General features: G+C 39.4%; 1 protein-coding gene across 6 annotated transcripts in view; it reads left to right on the top strand.

Moving 5' to 3' along the window:
* The window catches only part of SOAT1 (sterol O-acyltransferase 1), a 65472-nt gene extending 40759 nt beyond the window's left edge, over positions 1 to 24713 (top strand). For 3 of the 6 annotated variants that reach the window (XM_060396184.1, XM_042229417.2, XM_004013835.6), the window contains 13 exons: positions 5669 to 5817; positions 7183 to 7242; positions 8448 to 8555; positions 9309 to 9591; positions 11254 to 11332; positions 13360 to 13441; positions 13724 to 13769; positions 14798 to 14927; positions 16185 to 16282; positions 17533 to 17631; positions 18676 to 18811; positions 19398 to 19543; positions 21918 to 24713. In XM_060396184.1, coding sequence (XP_060252167.1) covers positions 5669 to 5817; positions 7183 to 7242; positions 8448 to 8555; positions 9309 to 9591; positions 11254 to 11332; positions 13360 to 13441; positions 13724 to 13769; positions 14798 to 14927; positions 16185 to 16282; positions 17533 to 17631; positions 18676 to 18811; positions 19398 to 19543; positions 21918 to 21974 — 1473 coding nt within the window. In that variant the 3' untranslated portion in view covers positions 21975 to 24713. Of the gene's footprint in view, positions 1 to 5668; positions 5818 to 7182; positions 7243 to 8447; positions 8556 to 9308; positions 9592 to 11253; positions 11333 to 13359; positions 13442 to 13723; positions 13770 to 14797; positions 14928 to 16184; positions 16283 to 17532; positions 17632 to 18675; positions 18812 to 19397; positions 19574 to 21227; positions 21872 to 21917 lie in introns of those variants that run through there. The other 3 variants (XM_060396183.1, XM_042229412.2, XM_042229413.2) reach the window with 1 other exon arrangement.
* Positions 24714 to 25427: the final 714 nt, after the last annotated feature.

Genomic DNA, 25427 nt, shown 5'->3' on the forward strand with positions numbered 1-25427 from the left:
GTGAAAAGAAATGGCTTGATTCCCCATTACCACATCTCAGGATCCCAGGCTTCTTTTTGTAATGCTGAGTAAGATTTCAGTGAACTGATATGAGTAGGGTTGTAAAGTGTTAAGACCTTAAATGGTTTAGCCCCTCTCCTGCCACCCTCCCCTTCTTTTCTGACCTCAACTCTTATCACTCTTTTGCTTCAACTGTGATGTCCTATTTCCTTGCTATTTCTCAAACACTTCAAGGGTGTTCCTGCCTCAGGCCTTTTTACGTGTGTGCCTTTTTCTTTCTGGTTCTTTTCCCACATATAAATCAACTAACTTGCGCTTTTACTTTGTACAGATCTTCTCAAATGTCATCGTAATCTTTGAGGCTTTCCCTGACCTCTGAAAAATGACACCCTCTTTCCGTGCTGCTGCTGCTGCTGCTAAGTCGCTTCAGTCGTGTCCGACTCTGTGGGACCCCATAGATGGCAGCCCACGAGGCTCCCCTGTCCCTGGGATTCTCCAGGCAAGAACACTGGAGTGGGTTGCCATTTCCTTCTCCAGTGCATGAAAGTGAAAAGTGAAAGTGAAGTTGCTCAGTCTTGCCCGACTCCTAGCAACCCCATGGACTGCAGCCTCCTCCGTCCATGGGATTTTCCAGGCAAGAGTACTGGAGTGGGTTGCCATTGCCTTCTCCCCTGTTTCCCTGAGTCCCTCTTTATTTCTTGCCTTAACACCATCTGGGATCCTGTATGTCCTATTTAACCTCTTTGGGATTTTAAGTTCCGTGAGGACAGGGACTAGGTTTTGTTCATTGTCATATCTCACCAGTGCTATAAACAGTGCCACAACAGTGCCCAGAACTGTCCCTAACACTTAGTGGAACAAATGAATTCTCTCCTTTCTTCTCTTTCAGTATATTTCTACGTTGGACAACATTTTTGTAGTTGGAGAAAACCCTTGATGTATTAAGCAATTCAGTTCTTTTAGGTTAGTGCAAAAGCATTAATAGAGTTTACTAAGAAAAGAACCTTTTTTTTTTTTTTGAGTGCCACTTTTTTGGGTGTTTTGTTTTTGGTTGGGAAAGCATCATACCTATTGAAAAATTTCAGAATAAAGAGGAGCATGTAATTGAAATGAAACAAGCAAGAGAAAGTAAAAATACTATTTGAATAGCCTTAATGTGAACAAGTAATTTTATAAAACTCTTTATTTCTTCCAGGGGACATAGGTTCTCTATGTTTTGTCCTTAAAACTCTAACAGGAAGGGGAACCCTTTCTAGGGCCCGAGAATGTCTAACACTGGGAGGTGAATTGTCTTGAGAAGACACACGTGCTGACAAAGCAGGAGACTTGGTTGGGAAGGAGCACCCGGGTGGAAAGTGGGAGAGTGAGGGAGCCCAGGAGGACTGCCCTGCCGCGTGGCTCGCGGTCTCAGGTTTCATGGGGTGGGATCAGTTTCCAGGTTGTCTCTGACTCAGGGTCCTTCCTGGTGGTACGGGTAACACTCAGCCAGGATGCATTCTGGGAGGTTGGTAGGACATATGGACTGGCATCTCCTTTCTCTTTGTGACCTTTCCTGAATTTTTCTGTTTGGTACTATTAGATTGGTGCAGAAGTAATTGCGGTTTTGCATTGTTGAACTTTGCCATTTGATATTGGAATACATTCTTAAGTAAATGTGGTTGTGTTATACATTATTTTAATGTGCATTTCTTGCCTTTTTTTTTTAAACTAATGACTTATTAGTTGCTGTGTATTTTATATTTATTTTAGACTAGGAAATAATGTTAGACAAAACGCAAATTCGAGCAATTTTGTTACTGGAGTTCAGAATGGGTCATAAGAATCAGAGACAACTCACAATATCAACAACACATTTAGCTCAGGAACTGCTAACGAATGTACAATGCAGTGGTGGTTCAAGAAGTTTTGCAAAGGAGTTGAGAGCCTTGAAGATGAAGATTGCAGTGCCTGGCCATCGGAAATGAAAATGACCAATTGAGAGCCGTCATCGAAGCTGATCCTCTTAAAACTACACAAGAAGTTGCCAAAGAACTCAGCGTCACCCTCAACCATTCTTTGGTCCTTCCGCATTTGAAGCAAATTGGAGATATGTGAAAAAGCTCGAAAAGTTTTTGCCTAATGAGCTGACCACAAATCAAAAATATCGTCGTTTTGAAGTTCCATTTTCTCTTGTTCTGTGCAGCAACAAGAAACTGTTTCTTGATTGGTTTGTGATGTGAGACAAAAAGTGAATTTTATATGACAACCAGCAGTGAAGGCTCAGTGATTGGACCAGAAGAAGCTTCCAAGTGCTTCCCAAAGCCAAACTTGGACCAAAAAATGTCACGGTCACTGTTTGGTGGTCTGCTGCTGGTCTGATCCACTGCAACTTTCTGAATCCCAGCAGAACCATTACATCTGACAAGTATGGTCAGCAGATCAATGAAATGCACCAAAAACTGCAACGCCTCCTGCCAGCATTGGTCAACAGAAAGGGCCTGATTCTTCTCCACGGCAACACCCAACTGCATGTCACACAGCCAACGCTTCAGAAGTTGAACTAACTGGGCTACAAAGTTTTGTCTCATCCACCATATTCACCTAACCTCTTACCAACTGACTACCACTTCTTCAAGCATCTAAACAACTTTTTGCAGGGAAAACACTTCTACAACTAGCAGGAGACAGAAAATGCTTTCCAAGAGTTCACTGAATCCTGAAGCACAGATTTTTACGCTACAGGAATAAACAAACTTTTCTCATTGGCAAAAGTGTGTTGATTGTAATGGTTCCTATTTTGGTAATACAGATGTGATTGAGCCTAGTTATAATGATTTAATGTGGTAAGTTTTCATAGGTGGCTCAAATGGTAAAGTGACTGTCTGCAATGCAGGAGACCCGAGTTCGATCCCTGGGTGGGGAAGATCCCCTGGAGAAGGAAACGGCAACCCACTCCAGTACTCTTGCCTGGAAAATTCCATGGACCGAGGAGCCTGGTAGGCTACAGTTCATGGGATCGCAGAGTCGGACACGACTGAGCGACTTCACTTTCTCACTTTCTCGTTGCCTGTGGGATCTTAGTTCGCTGACCAAGAATGCCCAGGAATTGAGCCCTTGCCCCTTGCAGTGGAAGCAGAGTCTTCACCACTGGACCACCAGGGAAGTCCCTGCACTCTTGTTTCTTCAGTGCCCCTCCCTTGTTTCTGCATTCCATTCCTTCGATGATTAGCCGCTGTTTGAACCTTTGTAAGGAAAGTCAGGGAGGCTGAATGAAGCCTATTTCCTTCAAACAAGAAACTAGGACACAGAAAGACTTGTGCCCAGGAGCCTCATAGGATCCTGCTCAGTTTCACTGTCCTGAGGGCTGGGATTTCAGTGTATTCTCACTGCCCAAGACCTCTCCCACCTCCCCCCTATGCAGACATTTGGGAACTCTGGGACAAAGTAGTTTGAAAAGCTTTCACATAGTTTCATTAGATACATTAATATTTTAAGGCTTTGCTTTTAAAGGACGTGGTCAAACTGTTAAGAGTCCAGGACTTTCCTGATGGTCCAGTGTTTAAGAATCCACCCTGCAGTACAGGGGACGTGGGTTTGATCCGTGGTTGGGAAACTAAGATCCCACATGCCATGGAGCAGCTAAGCCAGTGCTCCTCAACTGCTGAGCCCGTGTGCCACAACTAGATAGTCCGTGCGCCACAATGACAGATCCTGCACAATGCAAGGAAGAAGGTCCTGTGTGCTACAGCTGGGATCCTGTGCAGCCAAATAAATATTAAAACCAAAACAATCCGGAAAGCAAAAACAGAATCCAGAAAAAAGGCTATTTCAGATATTTTCAGTTCAGTTCAGTTGCTCAGTCGTGTCCGACTCTCTGCGACCCCATGAATTGCAGCACGCCAGGCCTCCCTGTCCATCACCAACTCTCGGAGTTCACTCAAACTCATGTCCATCCAGTCGGTGACGCCATCCAACCATCTCATCCTCTGTCGTCCCCTTCTCCTCCTGCCCCCAATCCCTCCCAGCATCAGAGTCTTTTCCAATGAGTCAACTCTTCACATGAGGTGGCCAAAGTACTGGAGTTTCAGCTTTAGCATCATTCCTTCCAAAGAACACCCAGGGCTGATCTTCAGAATGGACTGGTTGGATCTCCTTGCAGTCCAAGGGACTCTCAAGAGTCTTCTCCAACACCATAGTTTAAAAGCATCAATTCTTCGGCGCTCAGCTTTCTTCACAGTCCAACTCTCACATCCATACATGACCACTGGAAAAACCATAGCCTTGACTAGATGGAGATGGACATTTGTTGGCAAAGTAATGTCTCTGCTTTTGAATATGCTGTCTAGCTTGGTCATAACTTTTCTTCCAAGGAGTAAGCGTCTTTTAATTTCATGGCTGCAATCACCATCTGAAGTGATTTTGGAGCCCCAGAAGATAAACTCTGACACTGTTTCCACTGTTTCCCCATCTATTTGCCATGAAGTGATGGGACCAGATGCCATGATCTTCGTTTTCTGAATGTTGAGCTTTAAGCCAACTTTTTCCCTCTCCTCTTTCACTTTCATCAAGAGGCTTTTTAGTTCCTCTTCACTTTCTGCCATAAGGGTGGTGTCATCTGCATATCTGAGGTGATTGATATTTCTCCCAGCAATCTTGATTCCAGCTTGTGCTTCTTCCAGCCCAGTTTTCTCATGATGTACTCTGCATATAAGTTAAATAAGCAGGGTAGCAATATACAGCCTTGACGTACTCCTTTTCCTATTTGGAACCAGTCTGTTGTTCCATGTCCAGTTCTGTTTCTTCCTGACCTGCATATAGGTTTCTCAAGAGGCAGGTCAGGTGGTCTGGTATTCCCATCTCTTTCAGAATTTTCCAGTTTATTGTGATCCACACAGTCAAAGGCTTAGGTTCAACCTAACTAATATAATTAGAAGGGAGAGCTTTTTTTTTTTTTCTTGAAGAAATTAGTAAGTAATACTTTGTTTTTCTTTGTATAGGTGAGTCCTGCCAGTTTAAAAATACCACAGTTTACAATTTGAGCATCCACAGTAGGTGGCCTCTTGTAACTTGTTTTGGCCAGTGCTTTTTGAAAACTATGAATTTGTAAGTTTTGAAGTGTTAAAATGTAAAACAATTCTGTTATAAATGTATATGTTATAGAGTAGATAAATATATAGCTATGGAGGTAGGAGTAAATATTGTATGAATGTTGGTCTCATACAGTAAAGACATGACTTATAAACACTGGGTACTTGGTGCTGAAGAGGTTGCTTGAAAAGAAGGGGGCTTAAAATTGTATAATGGTGACATAATATTGATTTTTACTTTGTTTTCCATATAAAAATTTGAAGAGAAGAAAATACTGTTATTTTTAGCATTTCTGTCATTTTGGTTTTATATATAATTCAGAGGAGTTCATTTAGTTGACATAAATCATCATGTTGCTTTTTTCAGTAGCAGTTTCTGAAACTACAGGTCAGATGTATATAGAAATCACTTTTCTGTTTTTACTCCTGTGAATTCGCTTAACATGGATTTCTTTTCATAGGGAATCAGGTTGGAGAACTAAGATCCCGCATCCTGTCCCGGACAGCCAAAAAAAAAAAACCAACCAGAGAACCCTTTAAAAAATGTTAACAGCTCATAAACTAGTTAGTTCTTAATGGTTTTCTTTGTCTTAAAATTTTAGGAATTGAAGCCCTTTTTTATGAAGGAAGTTGGCAGTCACTTTGATGATTTTGTGACCAATCTCATCGAAAGATCCACATCATTAGACAATGGTGGTTGTGCTCTCACGTCCTTTTCTGTTTTTGAGGGAGACAACAACCACAGAGCTAAGTAAGTACAAATAGTTTCTTTTAATGCACACATATAGTCTAGTACAGCTCAGTGGGTAAAATGCCTGGGTTCACACCCTAGCATCACCTTTTATTAGCTGTATATTGCTGTTTTAACCTTTTTTAACCCACTGAAGGGTGGGTTTCTTCATCTTACTGTGTGGATTAAAACAAACAGCATACCTCATTTAAGACTATGCTGACTCATAAAATAACATGGCCAATGCTTGTTGAAATCTTTACCTTTAAACGAAACAGTGACCCTGTGAGGCAGATGTTATAACTGTCTGCATATTACAAATTTGGGAATCTGAAGCACAGAGCAGTTAAATGTCCAAGATAACACAGTGGGAATTTGAACCCAGAGTCTGTCTCCAGCGTCAGTGCTTTTCCCTATGTCATAATCCTGCCACCCTATCGTACTCGGTACAGTACTTGTAATAAAGTACAATGCAAGTAGTTATTGGTCAGCCATCCAGAGCCTTAGAGGGAAGGGAGGGCTGTCAAAGGCCAGTGTGTGCTAATGGGCCATTTTGTGCTTTCCTTGGTTTTATGCCTTGTTGGTCTCTTGACAGTCTGCTGTTCTGGAGAACAGTTTTGATCAGGAGAGTCACCAGAAGTGCTAGCGGTACTACAGGAAACCTTGAAGAAGATGATAGAGATAGATGTTAAAATGGGAGGTTTTAGTAACTGGAGGCACTTTTTTAGATCATGAGGCTGTTGGGGATTGTTGGAAGACCTTAGGAGTTGTTGTTCTGAAAGTTGTGTCTGACTCTTTGTGACCCCCTGGACTATACAGTCCATGGAATTCTCCAGGCCAGAATACTGGAGTGGGTAACCTTTCCCTTCTCCAGGGATCTTCCCAACCCAGGGATCAAACCCTGGTCTCCCTCATTGTAGGCGGGTTCTTTACCAGCTGAGGCACAAGGGATCATAAATATCAGTGCCATTTTGGAGGACAGATCAGTAATAGTATGTGAACTGAGTAAAGTATGACTGGAGTCTTGTCCTTAGGAATATTTAGAAGGAAGAGTGGTTGTCAGCCTGTCATTCCAGGAATGCATCTATCTCCATAGGGTGGCCGCGCATTTCCAGGAGGCTTAAGTGCTGCTCTGGTTAGGTTTGCCTGACATCTCTTCCTTCGCAATCAGATGTATCTGCACCTACCTCATAGCGTTGTTCAGAAGGAGCAAATGCGTTAACATGCATAAAACCCTAACACGGTACCTGGATCATAGTGAGAAGGCAGTTAATTAATATTACAAGCTATAGTTGGTAGTATTTATTCCTTCTCTTTATCCGTAGGTTTAAATTTCTTGTAATATTTGAAGTACTCATATTTTATTTTAATTTTTGGTCTTCCCAGAGATCTGAGAGCACCTCCAGAACATGGAAAGATTTTTGTTATAAGGCGATCTGTCTTAGAGTAAGTATTTTCAGTTGTTTTGGTTATTTGTTTGAATTTTTAAAAATCAAGCTATTCTGATTGTTAGAATCACTGTGTAATCTATGAATGTTTGTTTGTTCTGTGTTCATATAATCCATTAGTTTTGATACTTCTTTTTGTATCTCATGCTCCTCCTTTGATTTTTTTTGGTTCTGTGTCTGGTTTCAAAGGAGAAGTTGTATGTAAGAGTGGTTATGGGTCCTCTGATAAATTCCTTCAAGTTGTGCTTCAGAGAACTGGTTACCCAAAGAGCTGGAACAAAACTTTCCCAATTAGGTAAATTACTTTTGAGAGAGTATTGCTGCCTTCCTGATACATAAGTTTTTCTTCATCTCTCTTTAGCTAGGCTTTGAGACTTGATAGTTTTCTCAAATTTACTTACTTTAGAACCCTAGTTGCACAGATTTTTTTCCTTAATTAATTATTAATATTTATTTATTTGGCTGTGCTGGGGTTCAGTTGAGGCACATGGAATCTTTAGTTGCAGCGTACAAACTCTTAGCTGCGGCGTGTGAGATCTAGTTCCCTGACCAGGGATCAAACCCAGACCCCCTGCCTTGGAACCTCGGAGTCTTAGCCACTGGACCACCAGGGAAGCCTCCTTATTTTGTTTATTTTTAATTGAAGGATAATTATAATATTGTGTTAATTTCTGCCATGTATCAATATGGATCAGTCATAGCAGTTATGTAGATTTTATGGGGGAAAAATAGGCTATGTAGACTAATTGTGGCAACCTCATTTGTGAACTGAAAATTAAAAGTGTATTTTGAGTAGGTAATTATTCATTTCTTTATAAGAATATTGATACTCATTAGTAATATTTCGTGATTACTGTTGAGATATTTTTGGAGCATGGATTAAGCATCTTCATGTGAAGAGTTGACTCATTGGAAAAGACTCTCATGCTGGGAGGGATTGGGGGCAGGAGGAGAAGGGGACGACCGAGGATGAGATGGCTGGATGGCATCACTGACTCGATGGATGTGAGTCTGAGTGAACTCCGGGAGATGGTGGTGGACAAGGAGGCCTGGCGTGCTGCGATTCATGGGGTCGCAAAGAGTTGGACACGACTGAGTGACTAAACTAAACTGAACTGAACTACTTTGAAGTAAAGTCTTTAATATTTGGTGTTTTAAAATATTGATTAAAAAATATTAATTTTCTTTGAACTGTATTTACAGTGAGCTGTTAGAAGTGGACCACATCAGAACAATATATCACATGTTCATTGCTCTCCTCATTCTCTTCATTCTCAGCACGCTTGCAGTAGATTATATTGATGAAGGAAGGTAAGACAGCATACCTGTTTAGTGGATGCATGGGGTGTTGAGAGTTTTCCCTGTATTTATATTCTGGGGGGAAAAAAAAGATTCACTTAAATTGCTTCAGAAAATACCAGAGCAGCTGGTTCAAGAGTGAGATTCCTCTCTCTTGAAAAGTACAACCGAAAAGAATATTAGAAGTTTTATTACTTTTAACTTTTTAAATGATCTGTTTTAATAGACCGTATTAGTTGTTTCTAGGTAATTTTCCTTTAGGAAAATTTGGAGAGAATTTTGTATATATAACATCAATTTTCTACTTTGATATGTGTTGTATTTTGTTTCTAAAAATAGTGTAGCTTATTGGAATTTAATGTTTGAAATTTGAGATAATGATGTATATTAGATTTTCAGATTGTACTATTTCTTTCTGAAAAACCATTGTTTGTACATAACTGATTGCTGTTTTCAGGTATTAACTTTGCCATAGAATATTTCAGAGTTTAAAAAAATCCATTAATGTGAGAATCTATCTACTCATTGGGAAGTTCTGAGTCTTAGTATTTTAGATATCATATGTTCAAAGACCATATTATCCTATGGCTTTTAGAAAATAAATAAATTGTGAAGTGAAGGCTTAGGAGCACAAATGTTATGTCCATGACTTCTGTTTATTAGTGGTGTTTGCCGAAGTTGAGGGTTTGGGGTCTGAAAGTTTTGAATTTTATGGATAAGTATGTATTAAAAAATCTACTTCTGTATTCTGTTTTTTCTCCCCAGGCTGGTGCTTGAGTTCAATCTCATGTCTTATGCTTTTGGGAAACTTAGTGTTGCTATGTGGACGTGGTTCACCATGTTCTTATGTACACTTATAGTTCCTTATTTCCTGTTTCAACGCTGGGCCAGAGGCTATCACAGGACTTCTCATCCATTGGTCTATTCTTTCATACACTGCTTCCTTTTTGTAGTCTTCCAGATTGGAGTTCTAGGTTTAGGACCACTTTATGTTGTGTTAGCATATACACTACCACCAGCTTCCCGGTTCATTGTTATACTTGAACAGGTAAGATTTTGAGTGTGCCTAGTGCAATGATTTGCTTAGTTAATAATAATAATTCAGTTACTTTGTTTATTAGTTGGATAAATTTTCATATCTAGTTCTTTAGGCTCTTAATTATAAAATTAAAGTGTTAGCAAGATCATCTTTTTAAAATTCGTTCTATCTTCGGTGTTCTCTAATTCTTGACAATTGAAATAAATTGAACTATTCTGGATGAATTCAAATTTAGTTCTTGAACATTTTTTGTAGAAGCCATCTGAATTAGAAAATATTTTTGTCATTAAAAACTCTACTTTTAAAGTGTCAGATTGATTGTTTGTCATACAACCATCTAAAAGATTTATTTCGCTTGTATGCCCTTCAGAATTTTCTGACTTATATTGGCTATCTATAATGTAACGATGGATTGGTTCAGAATGGGGAAAGGAGTACATCAAGGCTGTATATTGTCACCCTGCTTGTTTAACTTATATGCAGAGTACATTATGGAAAATGTCAGGCGGGATGAATCACAAATTAGAATCCAAATTGCTGGGAAAAATAACAATAATTTCAGATATGCAGAGAATACCACTCTAATGGCAGAAAGTGAAGAGGGACTATCAGATATGCAGAGAATACCACTCTAATGGCAGAAAGTGAAGAGGGACTACACAGCCTCTTGATGAGGGTGAAAGAGGGGAGTGAAAAAGCTGGCTTAAAACTCAGCATTCAAAAAACTGAGTTCATGGCATCTGGTCCCATAATTTCACGGCAAATAGAAGGGGGAAAAGTGGAAGCAGTGACAGGTTTTCTTCTCTTGAGCTCCAAAATCACTGCAGGTGGTGAGTACAGCGATGAAGTTAAAAGATACTTGCTCCTTGGAAGGAAAGCTATGACGAACCTAGACAGCATTTAAGCAGAGACATCACTGCTGACAAAGGTCCATCATGTCAAAGCTATGGTTTTTTTAGTGGTTATATACGGATGTGAGAATTGGACCATAAAGAAGGCTGAGCACTAAAGAATTGATGCTTTCGGACTGTGGTGCTGGAGAAGACACTTGAGAGTCCCTTGGACTACAGGGAAATCAAACCAGTCAATCCGAACAGAAATCAGTCCTGACTATTCATTGGGAAGGACTAATGCTGAAGCTTCAATACTTTGTCCATCTGATGTGAAGAGCCAACTCACTGGGAAAGATTGAGGGCAGGAGAAGAAGGCGTCAGAGGTTGAGATGGTTGTTTGGCATCACTGATTCAATTGGCATGAGTCTGAGCAAACTTCAGGAGATAGTGAAGGACAGGGAAGCCTGGTGTACTGCAGTCCATGGAGTGGCAAAGAGTCAGACATGACAGCCACTGAACAGCAGTAACAGCAATACTCTGGTTGTCTGTAATGCTCTGTTTGATACAAAGGACTATTTCAGGAGACTTTCTTTGAACACGCTTTTAATTTTTCAATTTATAATACACATGTAATAGAGGTGTTAGATGCAAAATAATTAGAGTAATAACATACCCTCTTGAGAAGTCTTCACTGTTTTAGTCCGTTAAAGTGAGTTTGAGCTGGCATATACAAAATTAATAGCTCTTTATGTGATTATAATCTTGTGCTGTTCAGTGGTTGCTTATAGGAGACAAGACAGTGATAGAAAAGTCATCTTTCCTTCCCTCTCCTTTGCAGATTCGTTTTATAATGAAGGCCCACTCATTTGTCAGAGAGAATGTGCCTCGGGTACTCAATTCAGCCGAGAAGAAGTCAAGTATGTAATTCCAGAATTCAAGGGATTGTTCATAGGGTATTTCAGCCTTTTAGGGTGTTTACTGGGATTGATTGTATATTACATTCTGTAGAGATTATGTTTGGTTTTAAATATAAGGATCCAAAAAACAAAAAACCCGACTTGTTAGGAAGGAGAAATATATCTATGTCTGTATCTATATTTATATATATATATGGTCTGTATTAATTTGGAAGACTTTCTTGCTATTTCCTAATTGTTTCTATTTTACCTTTGTAGCAACCCAAATTTAAAAACACTGATTATTAGACTCTTGCAATTTTGCATTATTTGTGTAGAATGTTTTTTTTTTTTTTAATTTATTTTATTTGGAGGATAATTACAATATTGTGATGGTTTTTGCCATACATCAGCATGAATTGGCCCCAGGTATACAAGTGTCCCCTGCATCCTGAATCCCCCTCCCACTTCCCTCCTCACCATGTCCCCCTGGGTTACCCCAGAGGCCTGGCTTTGGGTGCCCTGCTTCATGCATCAAAGGAGACTGGTAGAATAGATGCCCTGGTCATCTGTTTTACATATGGTAATATACTTGTTTCAATGCTATTTTTTCAAATCATGCCACCCTTGCCTTCTCCCACAGAGTCCAAAAGTCTGCTCTTTACATCTGTGTCTCTTTTGCTGTCTTGCATATAGGATCATCGTTACTGTCTTTCTAAGTTTCATATATATGCCTTAATATACAGTATTGGTGTTTCTCTTTCTGACTTACTTCGCTCTGTATAACAGGCTCCAGGTTCATCCACCTCATTAGAACTGACTCAGATGCGTTCCAATGGGAAATGAGTAATATCCCATTTTATATGGGATACCTAGGTTGCTTCCATGCCCTGGCTGTTGTAAACAGTGCTGCAGTGAACATTGGGGTACATGCGTCTCTTTCAGTTCTAGTTTCCTCAGTGTGTATGCCCAGCAGTGGGATTGCTGGGTCGTCTGGCAGTTTTGTTTCCGGTTTTTTCAGGAATCTCCACACTGTTCTCCATAGCGGCTGTACCAGTTTGCATTCGCACCAACAGTGTAAGAGGGTTCCCTTTTCTCCACACCCTCTCCAGCATTTGTTGTTTGTAGACTTTTTGATGGTGGCTTTTCTGACTGCTGTGAGATGATACCTCATTGTCGTTTTGATTTGCATTTCTTTAATAATGAGTGATGTTGAGCACCTTTTCATGTGTTTGTTAGCCATCTGTACGTCTTCTTTGGAGAAATGTCTGTTTAGTTCTTCGGCTCACTTTTTGGTTGGGTTGTTTGTTTTTCTGGTGTTGAGCAGCATGCAGCTGCTTGTATATTTTGGAGATTAATTCTTTTTCAGTTGTTTCATTTACTATTATTTTCTTCCGTTCTGAAGCCTGCCTTTGCGCCTTGCTTATAGTTTCCTTCATTGTGCAAATGCTTTTAAGTTTAATTAGATCCCATTTGTTTATTGTTTCTATTTCCATTACTCTGGGAGGTGGGTCGTAGAGGATTTTTCTGTGATTTATGTCAGAGGGTGTTCTGCCTATGTAGAATGTTAATAGATCCATTATGCGCTTTATGCCTATGTGCCATCTCCTTCCAAATCAAGGAGTCGCAGGAATAACTTAACTTAAAAGGATTAAAAGTGAAGTCACTCAGTTGTGTTCAACTCTTTGCGACCCCATGGACTATAGCCTACCAGTCTCCTCTGTCCATGGAATTTTCCAGGCAGAAGTACTGGAGTGGGTTGTCATTTCCTTCTCTAGAGAATCTTCCTGACCCAGGGATTGAACCCAGGTCTCCTGCATTGCAGGCAGATGCTTTAGCGTCTGAGCCACCAGGGAAGCCCACAGAGGGATTGGTAATATTCAGTTAATTTAGGGATAAGAAGTCATCATTTTGACAGAGCAAGAGGAAACATCATGAGCTAAGGAGGGGTAGCTTTTTGTCTTCCCTATTCTGTGCTTATTTTCCCCTTTCAGTTTTGCTGAAAGGAAATGAAGAGCCTCCAGTCTAACATAGTTTCCTTTTTCCAGGCACTGTTCCAGTACCCACAGTCAACCAGTACTTGTATTTCTTGTTTGCTCCTACCCTCATCTACCGTGACAACTATCCCAGGTAATGGCACTAGAAAGCAGAAATGGGATAGCACCAGAATGTGCCAGGAGTGAGGTGGTTAGGTGGGCCAGTTCCTGTAGGAGTACAGAGCAGGACTACTGCTGGCATAGGAAATCCCAAATGGTGATTCTAGCAATCTGATTTGATTGCAGTAATTCTCAACAGAATTACACATGTATTTCCTGTATCAAAAATGATGTTCTGTGTGGGGAAAATACTGTGAGGATCTTTTTTAAAGTTCGGTTATTTATTGAGAAAGTTGTTTTGTTTCTTCCTTTTTAGGACTCCAACTGTAAGATGGGGTTATGTGACTATGCAGTTTGCACAGGTGAGTTTTTTGAAGTGCCTGAGGTTTGTTGGTTGGTAGGAGATGGGGATTTGAATACAATAATAACTTAATATATTTAAAATATTGGTAAATTCATGTGTACCAGGAGCTCTGAAACTCTTACTGAAGTCTTTTATGTATATATATGTGAGTGTGTGTGTTTGTGTGTGTGTGTGTGTGTATTTTAATATCGTGGTAAAATCACATAGTGTACAACATATGTTTTAACCATGTTTAACTATACAGTTCAGTGGCACCAAGTACATTCACGTTATTGTGCAACTCTCACCATCATCCATGTCTCGAAATTTTTCACCTTCCTAAATTGAAACTCTGTCCCCATTAAACACTAACTCCCCGTCCCCTCTCCTTACCCCAGCCTCAAGCATTTACCAGTGTTCTTTCTGATTCTATGAATTTGGCTATTCTAGATATCTTGTGTAAGTGGAAACTCTTCCCAGTACAGTAACTGGTATTTGTTTTGCCAATACATCAAAAGTAATTTTCTGTAATAAATATTTTTATTGTAATTAAAGTAATTCTACGTGGTTACTTCAGTTTGCATTGACACTAATTTCCCCCTCCCTTTCTATTTTTTATTATTGATACATATATATGTGTAGATGTGGTTCTGACACTCTCCCAACCCTTTATCTGTATCATAAATCCCAGAAGAACAAATTTTAAAATCTTGTGTCATCAAATACCCATTTATGAAATAGGTTTTTTTGTTATGGGTTTCATGAAACAGGAAAAGCAGATTTCAAAGTCTGATCTTTTAAAAATGCCATTTGGTAAAGGCTTGAGAATGGGTATGATAGATATTAGCCTTGAGTACTATCTCTGAAGGATTGAAGTTCAATCTTATACACTGTGTTAAATGGTGTGTGTGTGTGTGTGTGTGTGTGTGTGTGTGTGTGTACATTAGTTTATGGATCACGTAGGTATCTTCTTTTGAAGGAATAAAATAACTTTCTATCTTTTCTGATCAAGCCACCATTGTTATAATTATCTTTGTTATGTTCCAGGTTTTTGGTTGCCTTTTTTATGTGTACTACATCTTTGAAAGGCTCTGCACCCCCTTATTTCGGAATATCAAACAGGAGCCCTTTAGCGCTCGTGTTCTGATCTTATGTATATTTAACTCCATCTTGCCAGGTAATGTGGTTACTGGTTAATATGGTCATTCATGAAGTTGCAAGGAAAGCAGAAAGCTATTGCATATGAGTACCTCTGATTGACCTGCTTTTCACTATAAACTCATCTACACACCTATACCCATCTTTGATCTCTTTCCATATATCCCACAAATGAAGCACACTTCCTATCTCTGGCTATCCTTTCCATTTGTCATCTCACTTTCATTCAAGTTTTGCTTTCTCTGACTGTAGTGAATGCACATAGTCCATATCTATGCTTTATCTTCTCATTCACTGTTCAGTCACTCTACTCCTGCTCCTGATCGGACCAGGCCATTGAAATGGCCTTTATTAAAATCACTGATCTCCTCCAGTGGTTGGTTTAGCCCTTAATCTGTTTGATCTCCACGAAGCATTGAATGCTGTTGACGGCATGGTACAGTCTCTCTCGCCCCTCTTACTCTCCTGTCTTTCTGGCCATGCCGTACACAGCAGTGAGCAGCTTTCAGTTCCCTTTACTTACTCTTTCTCTTTTCTCTGCCCGTTAAATGGTATTAAATGGTATCGTCATGTCCTCTCTTCTTTCCCTCTACCCCAGACATTTTCTAGTACCACTCCCCGCTTGCCCTTCAAGATTTACTCCAGTAAGTCTATCTGTCCTTCTGATAGAGTACATGTTACTTATGTATATCTTCCTCACTAGGCTACAAATTCCGTAAGCTCAAAGATTGTGTGTTATAGTCAGGTCAGCCAGGCATAGTCTCTCCTACACAGTCTTATACATAGTAGACTAATATTTTTGAAAGGGATGGGCATATAAATGGATATTTTAAAATACTGTGTAATGTATATAAAGTGCTGATGAACTTTGTTTGTAGTGGAGGTGACATGTAGTATTTGGTATTAAAAAATAAACAGGCATTTGCCTGGTAGAGAGGTATTAGAAAGTTGCTTCCAGGTTGTGGGATGGATTCAAAGGCATGGAGTATTTTAGAATGACAGAAGTCTACTACCAAGTTAAGCCATACATTTAGGCATTTCTGTTAAAACAAGCTGGGTCATTTTCGTCTATAAAACCCACTTGGAAGAAAGTCATTTCTTTATTGGGTTGAAATAATTAGCTTTCAAAAGACACCATATCGTTTCTGGAATGATAAGCTGGGATAATAACCTTAATTTTACAAAGTAATTTAGCTAAGCAAATGACAACATGTAATTACCTTACGAGTATATGAGCTATTTGGAAAGACTCTAATATTGTTCATCTTATTTTTAGGTGTGCTGATACTGTTGCTTATTTTTTTTGCCTTTTTGCACTGTTGGCTCAATGCCTTTGCTGAGATGTTACGCTTTGGTGATAGGATGTTTTACAAGGTAACATGCACTTGGACTCATTCTTCTTTTCACGTTTTGTTTCCTCATTGTTAAGTATTTGAATATTGTTGGCTACTAGCTTTTTAACATGTGAAGTCATCTTTCCCCACAGGTTTTACGAATATTGTCAGAAATTTTGCTGCTGATAAAAGTGGCATAGTCTTGTCTTTTCTGCTACCTCTAACGTCTGCTCCCTTAGATCCAGATTTGGTTTCTACTGGATCCCATACTGGTGATTATAGTGGGAAAGCATGTGTCCAGAGGGCATTCTGAGACTTTGCTGACTTTTTATTCATTTGAAATTGGCTGTCTGGTGCTCTAGGATTGATCTCAGCAAATTGTTCTATGTAAGATTGTTCAACAGTTCATGGAGGAAGTAACGTTTCCCTCCTTTGTTTTGAAAGGCTTTAATTCTGCTTCAGATAGCATTCTTATGCTTCCAAAGTTGGTATTAAGTTGTAGGCTGAGGCAGATCGGTTCATAGTGTTCTGTCCTAAGTCGCTTCAGTCATGTCCGACTCTTTTCTACCCCGTGGACTGTAGCCTGCCAGGCTTCTCTGTCCATGGAGTTCTCCAGGCGAGATTGCCTGAGTGGGTTGCCATTTCCTCCCCCAGTGGTGGTCTGTAATCCTACCCAAAGTCCTCTAGAGTTTTGTTTGTTGATGTTTTGGCAACATTCTAAGCCTACTCCACCCCTCTCTCAAAAAGAGCAGTGAGTGTGGTGTAAATTTTAGATGTCGTCTTCCACTGGTTTGATCTTAGAGGGAACAAGATACGTCTAAAGGAGCACTATGATTCGGAGGTGGCTGCCCTCTCACTTGTTGTACAGCCAACATTTTGCTGCTTATGATACCAGCAGACTGATCTTGAGGGTTATCATACTGTCTGAGTCTGTGTGACCTTCAAATTCTCTCATTGTGTTTTAGCAAGATAAGTGATTGTTACTTAGATGAACATTAGGTTACTTATTTATCTTGAATGATTATGTGGTGTGCCTTCCATCATAACTTGTTGGATGACGATGAGAAACAATGAACCTGGGAACTTAATCATCCGTTGAATTAGGATTAATGTCACACTGAACACTAATAACCAAAATGCCTTTGAAGATTTTTCTGCATCAGTGGGTGGACCAGCAATTTATCATAACAGTCTCTGGATGTCTCATTATGTGCGTCTATTCTCTGGGAGTATTCAGGAGGTTTGGCTTTGGTTTTGTTTATGTGTTTACACCTTTGCTTTTTTCCTCAGGATTGGTGGAACTCTACATCATACTCTAACTATTACAGGACCTGGAATGTGGTGGTCCATGACTGGCTATATTACTATGCTTACAAGGACTTTCTCTGGGTGAGCAGTGGGGTTTAGTTGAAATTGTTGAAGAAACAGAGATTCTTTTCCAGAAAGTATTAGTATTGTACAGCTGTAAGAAATTATCCTTAGTTGTCTGCAATTTTCTTGTGAGCCCTTAAGGTCTCAGAAGTCTTCTGCTTTGAGTAGTACTGCACAGAGGACCAGTGTGTACATGTGCTAGGATTAAGACCATGTCTTTGCTCTGGATTTCACAGCTGCAATGTAAGAATGCATGGAGGCATTGGAGAAGCTGAAATAATCCACCAGTAATGGTTGATATATATTTTTTAAGGAGTCAGATAATCTCCAATAATAATAACAGATAATCTCCAGTCTCCCCCTAACTTTCTCCATTTGTTTTTTGTTTTTGTTCCTTTTGTTAGAAGTGGAGAAAGCACCTGTGGTCGAATTTACAACTCTCCAGTATAGATTATTAATGTATGTCTTCCAGACATTCTTTACAACAGAATTTATTTAGGCTGACTTAAATGTAGTCAGTTAACACTGGTATCTGATTAACACTGATGTCTGGATTGTAGGTTTGAATTGTTAAGTAAGGGTACTATTGGCAGAATGACAGTGTGTCGTGGTACAAATGACATTATATTTGAGTGTCCTTCACTTGTAAGGGTAGTTTGACTTACGGATGAGGCAAGTCCCTTGTTTCTGAATCTTAGTTTTGTTACCTGTAAAAATGGTACCTGCCCAGTCTACCGTACAGTGTTACTCTGTGTCCATTTATAAATGAAAACTATGTTTTGTCAACCATAGTGTGTTACAGATATAAGTTATTAACGTTTTTGAAGATATGCTCAATCTTTCAACATTAGTTTTGGAAATGCCTCATGTAGTGAAATAAGGATTTTTAAGCACAGATGTTTTTTGTCATTATTTTAGTACATTTGTATTACTCCGAGGAGTACACTTAGAAAATCAAACAGATCTAATTAAATGGGTGCCTTTAGTATGTTTTCAGTGTGTCTTGTGCAGTGCACGTTCGATGACTTCCTTTTTGAAAGTTATGTTTCCCTTTCACTGCAGTTTTTCACAAAGAGGCTCAGGGCAGCGGCCATGCTGGCGGTCTTTGCCGTGTCGGCCGTGGTGCACGAGTACGCCTTGGCTGTGTGCCTGAACTTTTTCTATCCAGTGCTCTTTGTGCTCTTCATGTTCTTTGGAAGTGAGTATCTGGGCATCTCGTGAATACTGAGTATAATGCTAAAAGAAAATAGAACATTGATGCAGAAAACTAGATAGTACTCGTACCATATCAAGGCTGTGTTTGTCAGATAGTAAGAACATTCATTCCGAGTAATTATACACAGTTAGTTCTGTTGCAAGATGTTTACACTTTGACGTTGGGAAGTGAGCTAAATAAATAACCTCTTGAAGACTGTTGATACCACTGCTTTGGTAGCTCATAAAAACTATTAAAAACCTGGCCATTCTTAACACAGTGTTCACAGTCTGAAAAAAACTAACCCTTTTTTGGGGTGGGGTGGAGAAGGACAAGTTAGAATATGAATGCTTTCATGGAATATATGTTTTCGGAATACTGACTAATTTCCGAATAATCACTGATTAGTAAGTTTTAACAATGAAGCTTCGTTTTTACTTATATCACCAGTGGCCAGAATAGAACTATATATACACAGTTGAAGCTATTTATGATAACTGAATGATTATAGCAAACATCTGAGTCTCCTAAACTCCTGGTAGATTGTTTTGAGGACTGTATATAACTTTTGTTGTTTTCATTACTTTAGTGGCTTTCAACTTTCTTGTCAACGATAGTCGGAAAAGACCAATTTGGAACGTTCTGATGTGGACTTCCCTTTTTGCGGGCAATGGAGTCCTCCTGTGTTTTTATTCTCAAGAGTGGTATGCACGTCAGCACTGCCCTCTGAAAAATGTGAGTCTTCAATCAGACTGGAGGAGAAAAGTAACCTATTTGTCCTCTGATTATGAGAGTTGTGGGCAGGATAAAGGGGAAGGGAGTAGTGGAGACAGTGATTAGTTAATGTTAAGGGGGAGAGAAGTGTGGAGTAAAAGCGGTAACTTATCTAATCTTACTGTACTGTCCTTGTAACTTTTCTTTTGTTTTCTTCCCATGAACTCTCCTAGTTCTTGGTTCTGTCTTTTTTCCCTCCTCATCTGATTTTTATTTAGCTCCTTCTAATATTCTTCCTGTGCCCTGAAAGTGCAGGTCTTTTCCAGGGTTTTCTCGGTGGCATGTGTATCCATTCCAACCCACAAATATCTTTCTTTTACCTCTTCCTTCCTGAAGTAATAAACTCTTCGTAACAGTGTTCCTGAGAAGGCAATGGTACCCCACTCCAGTACTCTTGCCTGGAAAATCCCATGGACGGAGGAGCCTGGTAGGCTGCAGTCCATGGGGTCACTAAGAGTCAGACATGACTGAGCGACGTCACTTTCACTTTTCACTTTCATGCATTGGAGAAGGAAATGGCAACCCACTCCAGTGTTCTTGCTTGGAGAATCCCAGGGACAGGGGAGCCTGGTGGGCTGCCGTCTATGGGGTCGCACAGAGTCGGACACGACTGAAGCGACTTAGCAGCAGCAGCAGCAGCGTTCAGCTAGACCATATGCCTATGAGCCTATTTCCCTTTATTTTTTAACTGGAAGATAATTGCTTTACAGTGTTGTGTTGGTTTCTGCCGTACAGCTTTAGTCGGCTATATATATATATACATTCCATTCCTCTTGAGCCTCCCTCCCAACACTGGCATTCCACTCCTCTAGGCTGTCCCAAAGCACCAGGCTGAGCTCCTTGTGTTATCCAGCGGCTTCTCACTGTCTGTTTTACTTATGCTTATGTCAGCTACTTTCTCAATCCTGTTGTTTTGTTTTTGTTTCTTTTTTGTAAGTATGTGAGAGTGTCATTCTTAGAACTTTAGCTTTTCGCTGCTTAGAGATAACTCCCAAATATTGGCGGGGTGGGGCGGGGGCTTCTTGATACGTCCGCCTGGGTATTTCTCCCTGGCACCTATGTCTGAAGATGTATGTGTGCTCAGTGACATGCAACTCTTTGTGACCCCATGGACTGTAGCCCACCAGGCTCCATGCAGTTTTCCAGGCAAGAATACTGGAGTGGGTTGCCATTTCCTATTCCAGGGGATCTTCCCCACCAAGGGATTGAACCTGCGTCTCTTGCACCTCCTGTACTGGCAGGTGGATTCTTTACCACTGCACTGCCTGGGGAGCCCATAATTAAAGATACTCGAAATCAGATCAACCAGTTTCCCTCCCAAAGCTTCTGCTGCCCACCCTGATCTTGCTGTGCTGCTCTCAACCCCCTCCTTATTCCCTACGGATCCCCTTTGTGCATTTGAACCAGTTGCTCTGAACTCTTGTCTCTCGTCAGTCTGCTCTTTGCACTCAGATTTCACCCGTCAGATTTTATCAAAATCCACTTGGGATGCAGTGTCACCCATGAAGCTTTTTCCAGTTCTTGCTCCAGTCTCTTCTATTTCTGAACTTTCTCCTCTTCCTCATTTAGATAATTCAGAAATTTTAAACTTTGTATTATTATAGTAATTTGCGTATATTATCATCCTTAACCCACCACCATTTAGATTTTGGCTGGTGCTCACAAAATAAAACGCAAGATACAGAAAAAGGGTAATGTCTATTTGAAATTTGGTCAGGAGTCCATGCCGTTTTGTAAATTTTACTGGACTTAGCCTCGTGTAAAGCTTCTAAAGCAAGTAAATATGTGCTGTAGATAAAAATGGTGGACTTTTTTTGAATTAGTGAGCTGCTTATAGCTTAAATGCTGGAAGGCATTTAGGACATGTACAGGATGTGGGCTTCCCTGGTGGCTCAGTGGTAGAGTCTGCCTGCCAACGCAGGAGACATTTGGGTCCAATCCCTGATCTGGGAAGATCCCACATGCTGCAGAGCAGCTAAGCCTATGTGCCATAGCAATTGAGCCGTTAACTCTAGAGCCTGGGAGCCACAACTGCTGAGCCCACGGGCTGCAGCTCCTGAAGCCCCTGCACCCTAAAGGCTCTGCTTCACAGCAAGAGAACCCACCACAGTGAGAAGCCCGCACGCCGCAACTAGAAAGTATCCCCCACTCGCCACAACTAGAGAAAAGCCCGAGCAGCATCGAAGACCCAGTATAGCCAAAAATAAACAAATACATAATAGAAGTTTTAAAAAGACAGTACAATACGTAACAGCACCCCCTTAATCTACCCCATACCTCATATATACAGAGCATACAAATAAACTACTCTTCCTTTTTTTTCCCCCCCTTGAAGCCCACATTTCTGGATTATATTCGGCCACGTTCCTGGACTTGTCGTTACGTGTTTTAGAAGCTTGGACTTTGTTTCCTTCCTTGACACTGAAGATTGGGTATTCTACCTGACTTGGGGCCAGCGTCTGTTTTCAGCCGTCATGAAGTTATCTGTGTTGTTTGGACCACTTCAGGCTTTACAGATGGCTCACTCCATTCCTAGGTCACCTGAAAATGAGCTGTTAGAAGTTTACTGGAAGTTTGGACACTTTTAAACAGTCGATTTTTTTCTTTTTTGGGAGAAGGGAAACTTGTAGCTGATGTAACGACAGATTTTTGTTAAGTCATATCAGCTTAAATCTCAGAAATTTGGTTTTGTTTCTTAACTCCATCTAATTAGAGACCAAACGTCATGTTTTCTTGGCCACTGAATTAGCCAGAACACTGCTGAAGAAATCACTTAAGTACCTGTGACTTAGAAATTTTTTCATGCACACTGTTGGAATGTCTGCTAATTAACCATGCAATTGGGAAAGAAAATAATGTGGAATGTTTTGCTGTTTCTAGTAGAGAAAATATCTATTTTTCCAAATATAATCTTATTACATATCCTAATTTGTATTTTTTTTTAAAGTTCAGGTCTATTCAATTTTTATCTTGTTTTTGTTATACTGTGTAGTCATGATATCTGTGAAGCAAAATTATCCCTTATACCTTGAATTCTTGAGTTTGCATCCATAATATTATATATCGAAGGGGACAAAAGTGGGAAGAGAAAAAGAAGTGAGGCCAGACAAAGAAAAATATTTTCTAATGTATGACAGAATCAATCATGTGTTTAAACTATTTTATTGTAGAACTTATGTGGAAGATAAATTTTTTGTTGTTTAAACTTTCAGGTAATAATTTATTTGAAGTTATTTAGAAGTAACCATTGGTATAGTTTTATCTAATGAATACTGACTTCGGTTATTTTGCAGACTAGTGAGTCTGTATCGTAAGTATTAATCACCACCATTAATATTAAAGGGAATACTAAAGATCCAGAGAAGCTGGCTTTTGCATTTGCTCAATTATTCTTAATGGTAGTGTACTTTAGGTACAGTGAATAATAGGTGATCATTTTCAAGAAAATGTACTTTATTGTGTGATGTTCCCATGTTATAAGATGCCTAGGGCTAATAATACAATGTGGTGTGTAGGAATTATTTTGGTTGTTTCTATGAGGTATGATTATGTCTGTAAAGATGGAGCTTTGGAGACCATGTGGGTCCACCCCAAAGAAGGGGGACTTAATTACTCAAAACTGGGAAAGCAGCCTACTTGAGAAGCTATTATCTTGGTATTCTAGCAGCCCTACTGCTGTCTAGAAAGTTGTGAGAAGTCTTTTTCAAATTGATTTAAAGTCAATTTGAATCTCACAGAAAGGTAAGTAAAATTTCTTAATAGTCATAACTTTATGTGTACCTCAAGTTCCCAGCTAAGTCCCCTCTTTTATTTCCCATACTTTTGGTCCAGTTGAGCTTAGGCAAATCCACCCTCAACAGACAAAACCGTACCTCAAGGAAGATTATTTTTAAAAGGTACTCCACATGTTCCCAAGCAGTAATTATCTGTACAGTGGTATTGTAGTTGTAATGGAATAACATTCCAATAAGACTGCTTTAATATAGCTCACAATTGCCAGCATTTTTCTAAAAATTAAAATGAGTCAATCACTGGAACTTAGAACTACATTTTAAATATAAAGAGGGAGCTGAGAAAAGCACACTGGTTTAAGATGTGGTTATGAATAAGCCAGTCTATTGAAGCGAGAGAATGGAATTCTTAAGTCTGTATTTTTTGTTCAGTACTGTGAATGTACACTCTCATTGAGAGGACTTTGTTGCTGTGTACTCATTGTGAATACTGTATTTATTACACTGATCAAGGCTGGGTTTTGTTTTTAAACTCTCATCCTCCCTTTGTTTATTAGTACTTTTTTTCTACCCAAGATTTTAAAGTGACAACAAATAATACGTATATAATTACAGACTGTTTAGAATGATAAGACTGTCCTAAGATATTTTTAGAAACACTTAAAGGAAAAGCCACTTTCTGTGAAAGACATCAGTTTGACAGCCATGATCTTACTACTAGCTGCTTTTAACGAAAGTCTTGCCTTTAGAGAACTACTTACACTCTTCTAAACAAATAAACTGAACCTTCTTACTAATGTGTTTCAGAAAGATTTATTGAGGTGTTTTTTTTTTTTTTCATTCCCTTCTTTTGCTAATAGCAGTAGAAATGATTTTCACTTATGGAATGATACTTTTTTTCCTTTTGAAAAGTAATGAGTTTAAAATTTCTTTCCTATAAAGTATTAATTAATTAATTTCCTATAGAGTATAATCCTTAGTTTGGGTGTGTTACCTAAGAGAACAACTAAGATCTCTAATGTCATACATTTGTTAGATGCTTTTATTCTCAGTTCTGGATAGGGAAGGAAAATGGAGGGTGCTTTCATTGGTTTTTGGTGGATTAATTACTGCAATTGCCTAGGTAAAGTTGCTTTCTCATGTTAGAGCTTAATTAGAAAACCGAGGCTGCAATTCATTTAGTATGGGCAATTTTCATCATTATATGAAAACTATACTTGCCTGAAAAATTGAATCCTGAAGTCTGTATAGGAAATATAACGGAATGTTTTATGTTGTAAAAGTTGGTTACATGGGCTACGTAAGTTATGAGTTGTTGAAGCCTTTTATGCAAAAATATTTTTGTTTTGTGTAGAATTATGTAATTTTGAATAAAGTTAATTGTTCTCTCTGGGGGAAAATGACGAAGATAAACTAGCATAACTGTGGTAAGTAGGTGGCCTAATACATAATAATACTAGTAGTTTACATTACACTAGTACATTACATTAATACACTAGTAGTTTAAATATGTTAGTTTTGAAACCTTTTAAGAAAAAATAGTTAGTCTTAAGCCCAGCATATAAAACATAAAAAATAGCTGCTTCTGGTTCAGATAGGGATATAGGGCTGGAACCCTTCTTGTTTGGTTATACCCATTTCCTCTTACTCAGAATACCCAGTTTGTAAACCACCAGTGTGGCAAAAACAAAAAGTGCATGTGCAGACTTGTAATTAAGGTAACCTCATACTTCCTAGCATTGGGACCCAAAGTTGCTGAATTTATCAGAGCCACAGTTTTCCTTGTCTGTAAAATGGGGATAATAACTACCACACAGGGTTGGTACAAACCAGTAGCCCTGGTGGAAATTGGGCCTCATTATTTTCTTACTCTCCATAAATTTCAAACCTAAATCCTTAGTATTATTTCATTGGAATCCTTAAAAAAGAAAAAGAAAAAGACTTGGGCAAGGAGAATGTTTCCTGCACGCTCCCCAAAATATATACTTTTCTTTTAAATAGACTCTCAGGATGATGTGCATTGGCTTTGCACCTTGATGTAATATAGGCTCTCGTGTAATAGAACTGGTAACAAGATTGCTAAAAGCATTCCTGTTGCCAGATCCAAAATTACT

The sequence above is a fragment of the Ovis aries genome, chromosome 12 (assembly GCF_016772045.2).
Source record: "Ovis aries strain OAR_USU_Benz2616 breed Rambouillet chromosome 12, ARS-UI_Ramb_v3.0, whole genome shotgun sequence".
NCBI classification, from domain to species: domain Eukaryota; kingdom Metazoa; phylum Chordata; class Mammalia; order Artiodactyla; family Bovidae; genus Ovis; species Ovis aries.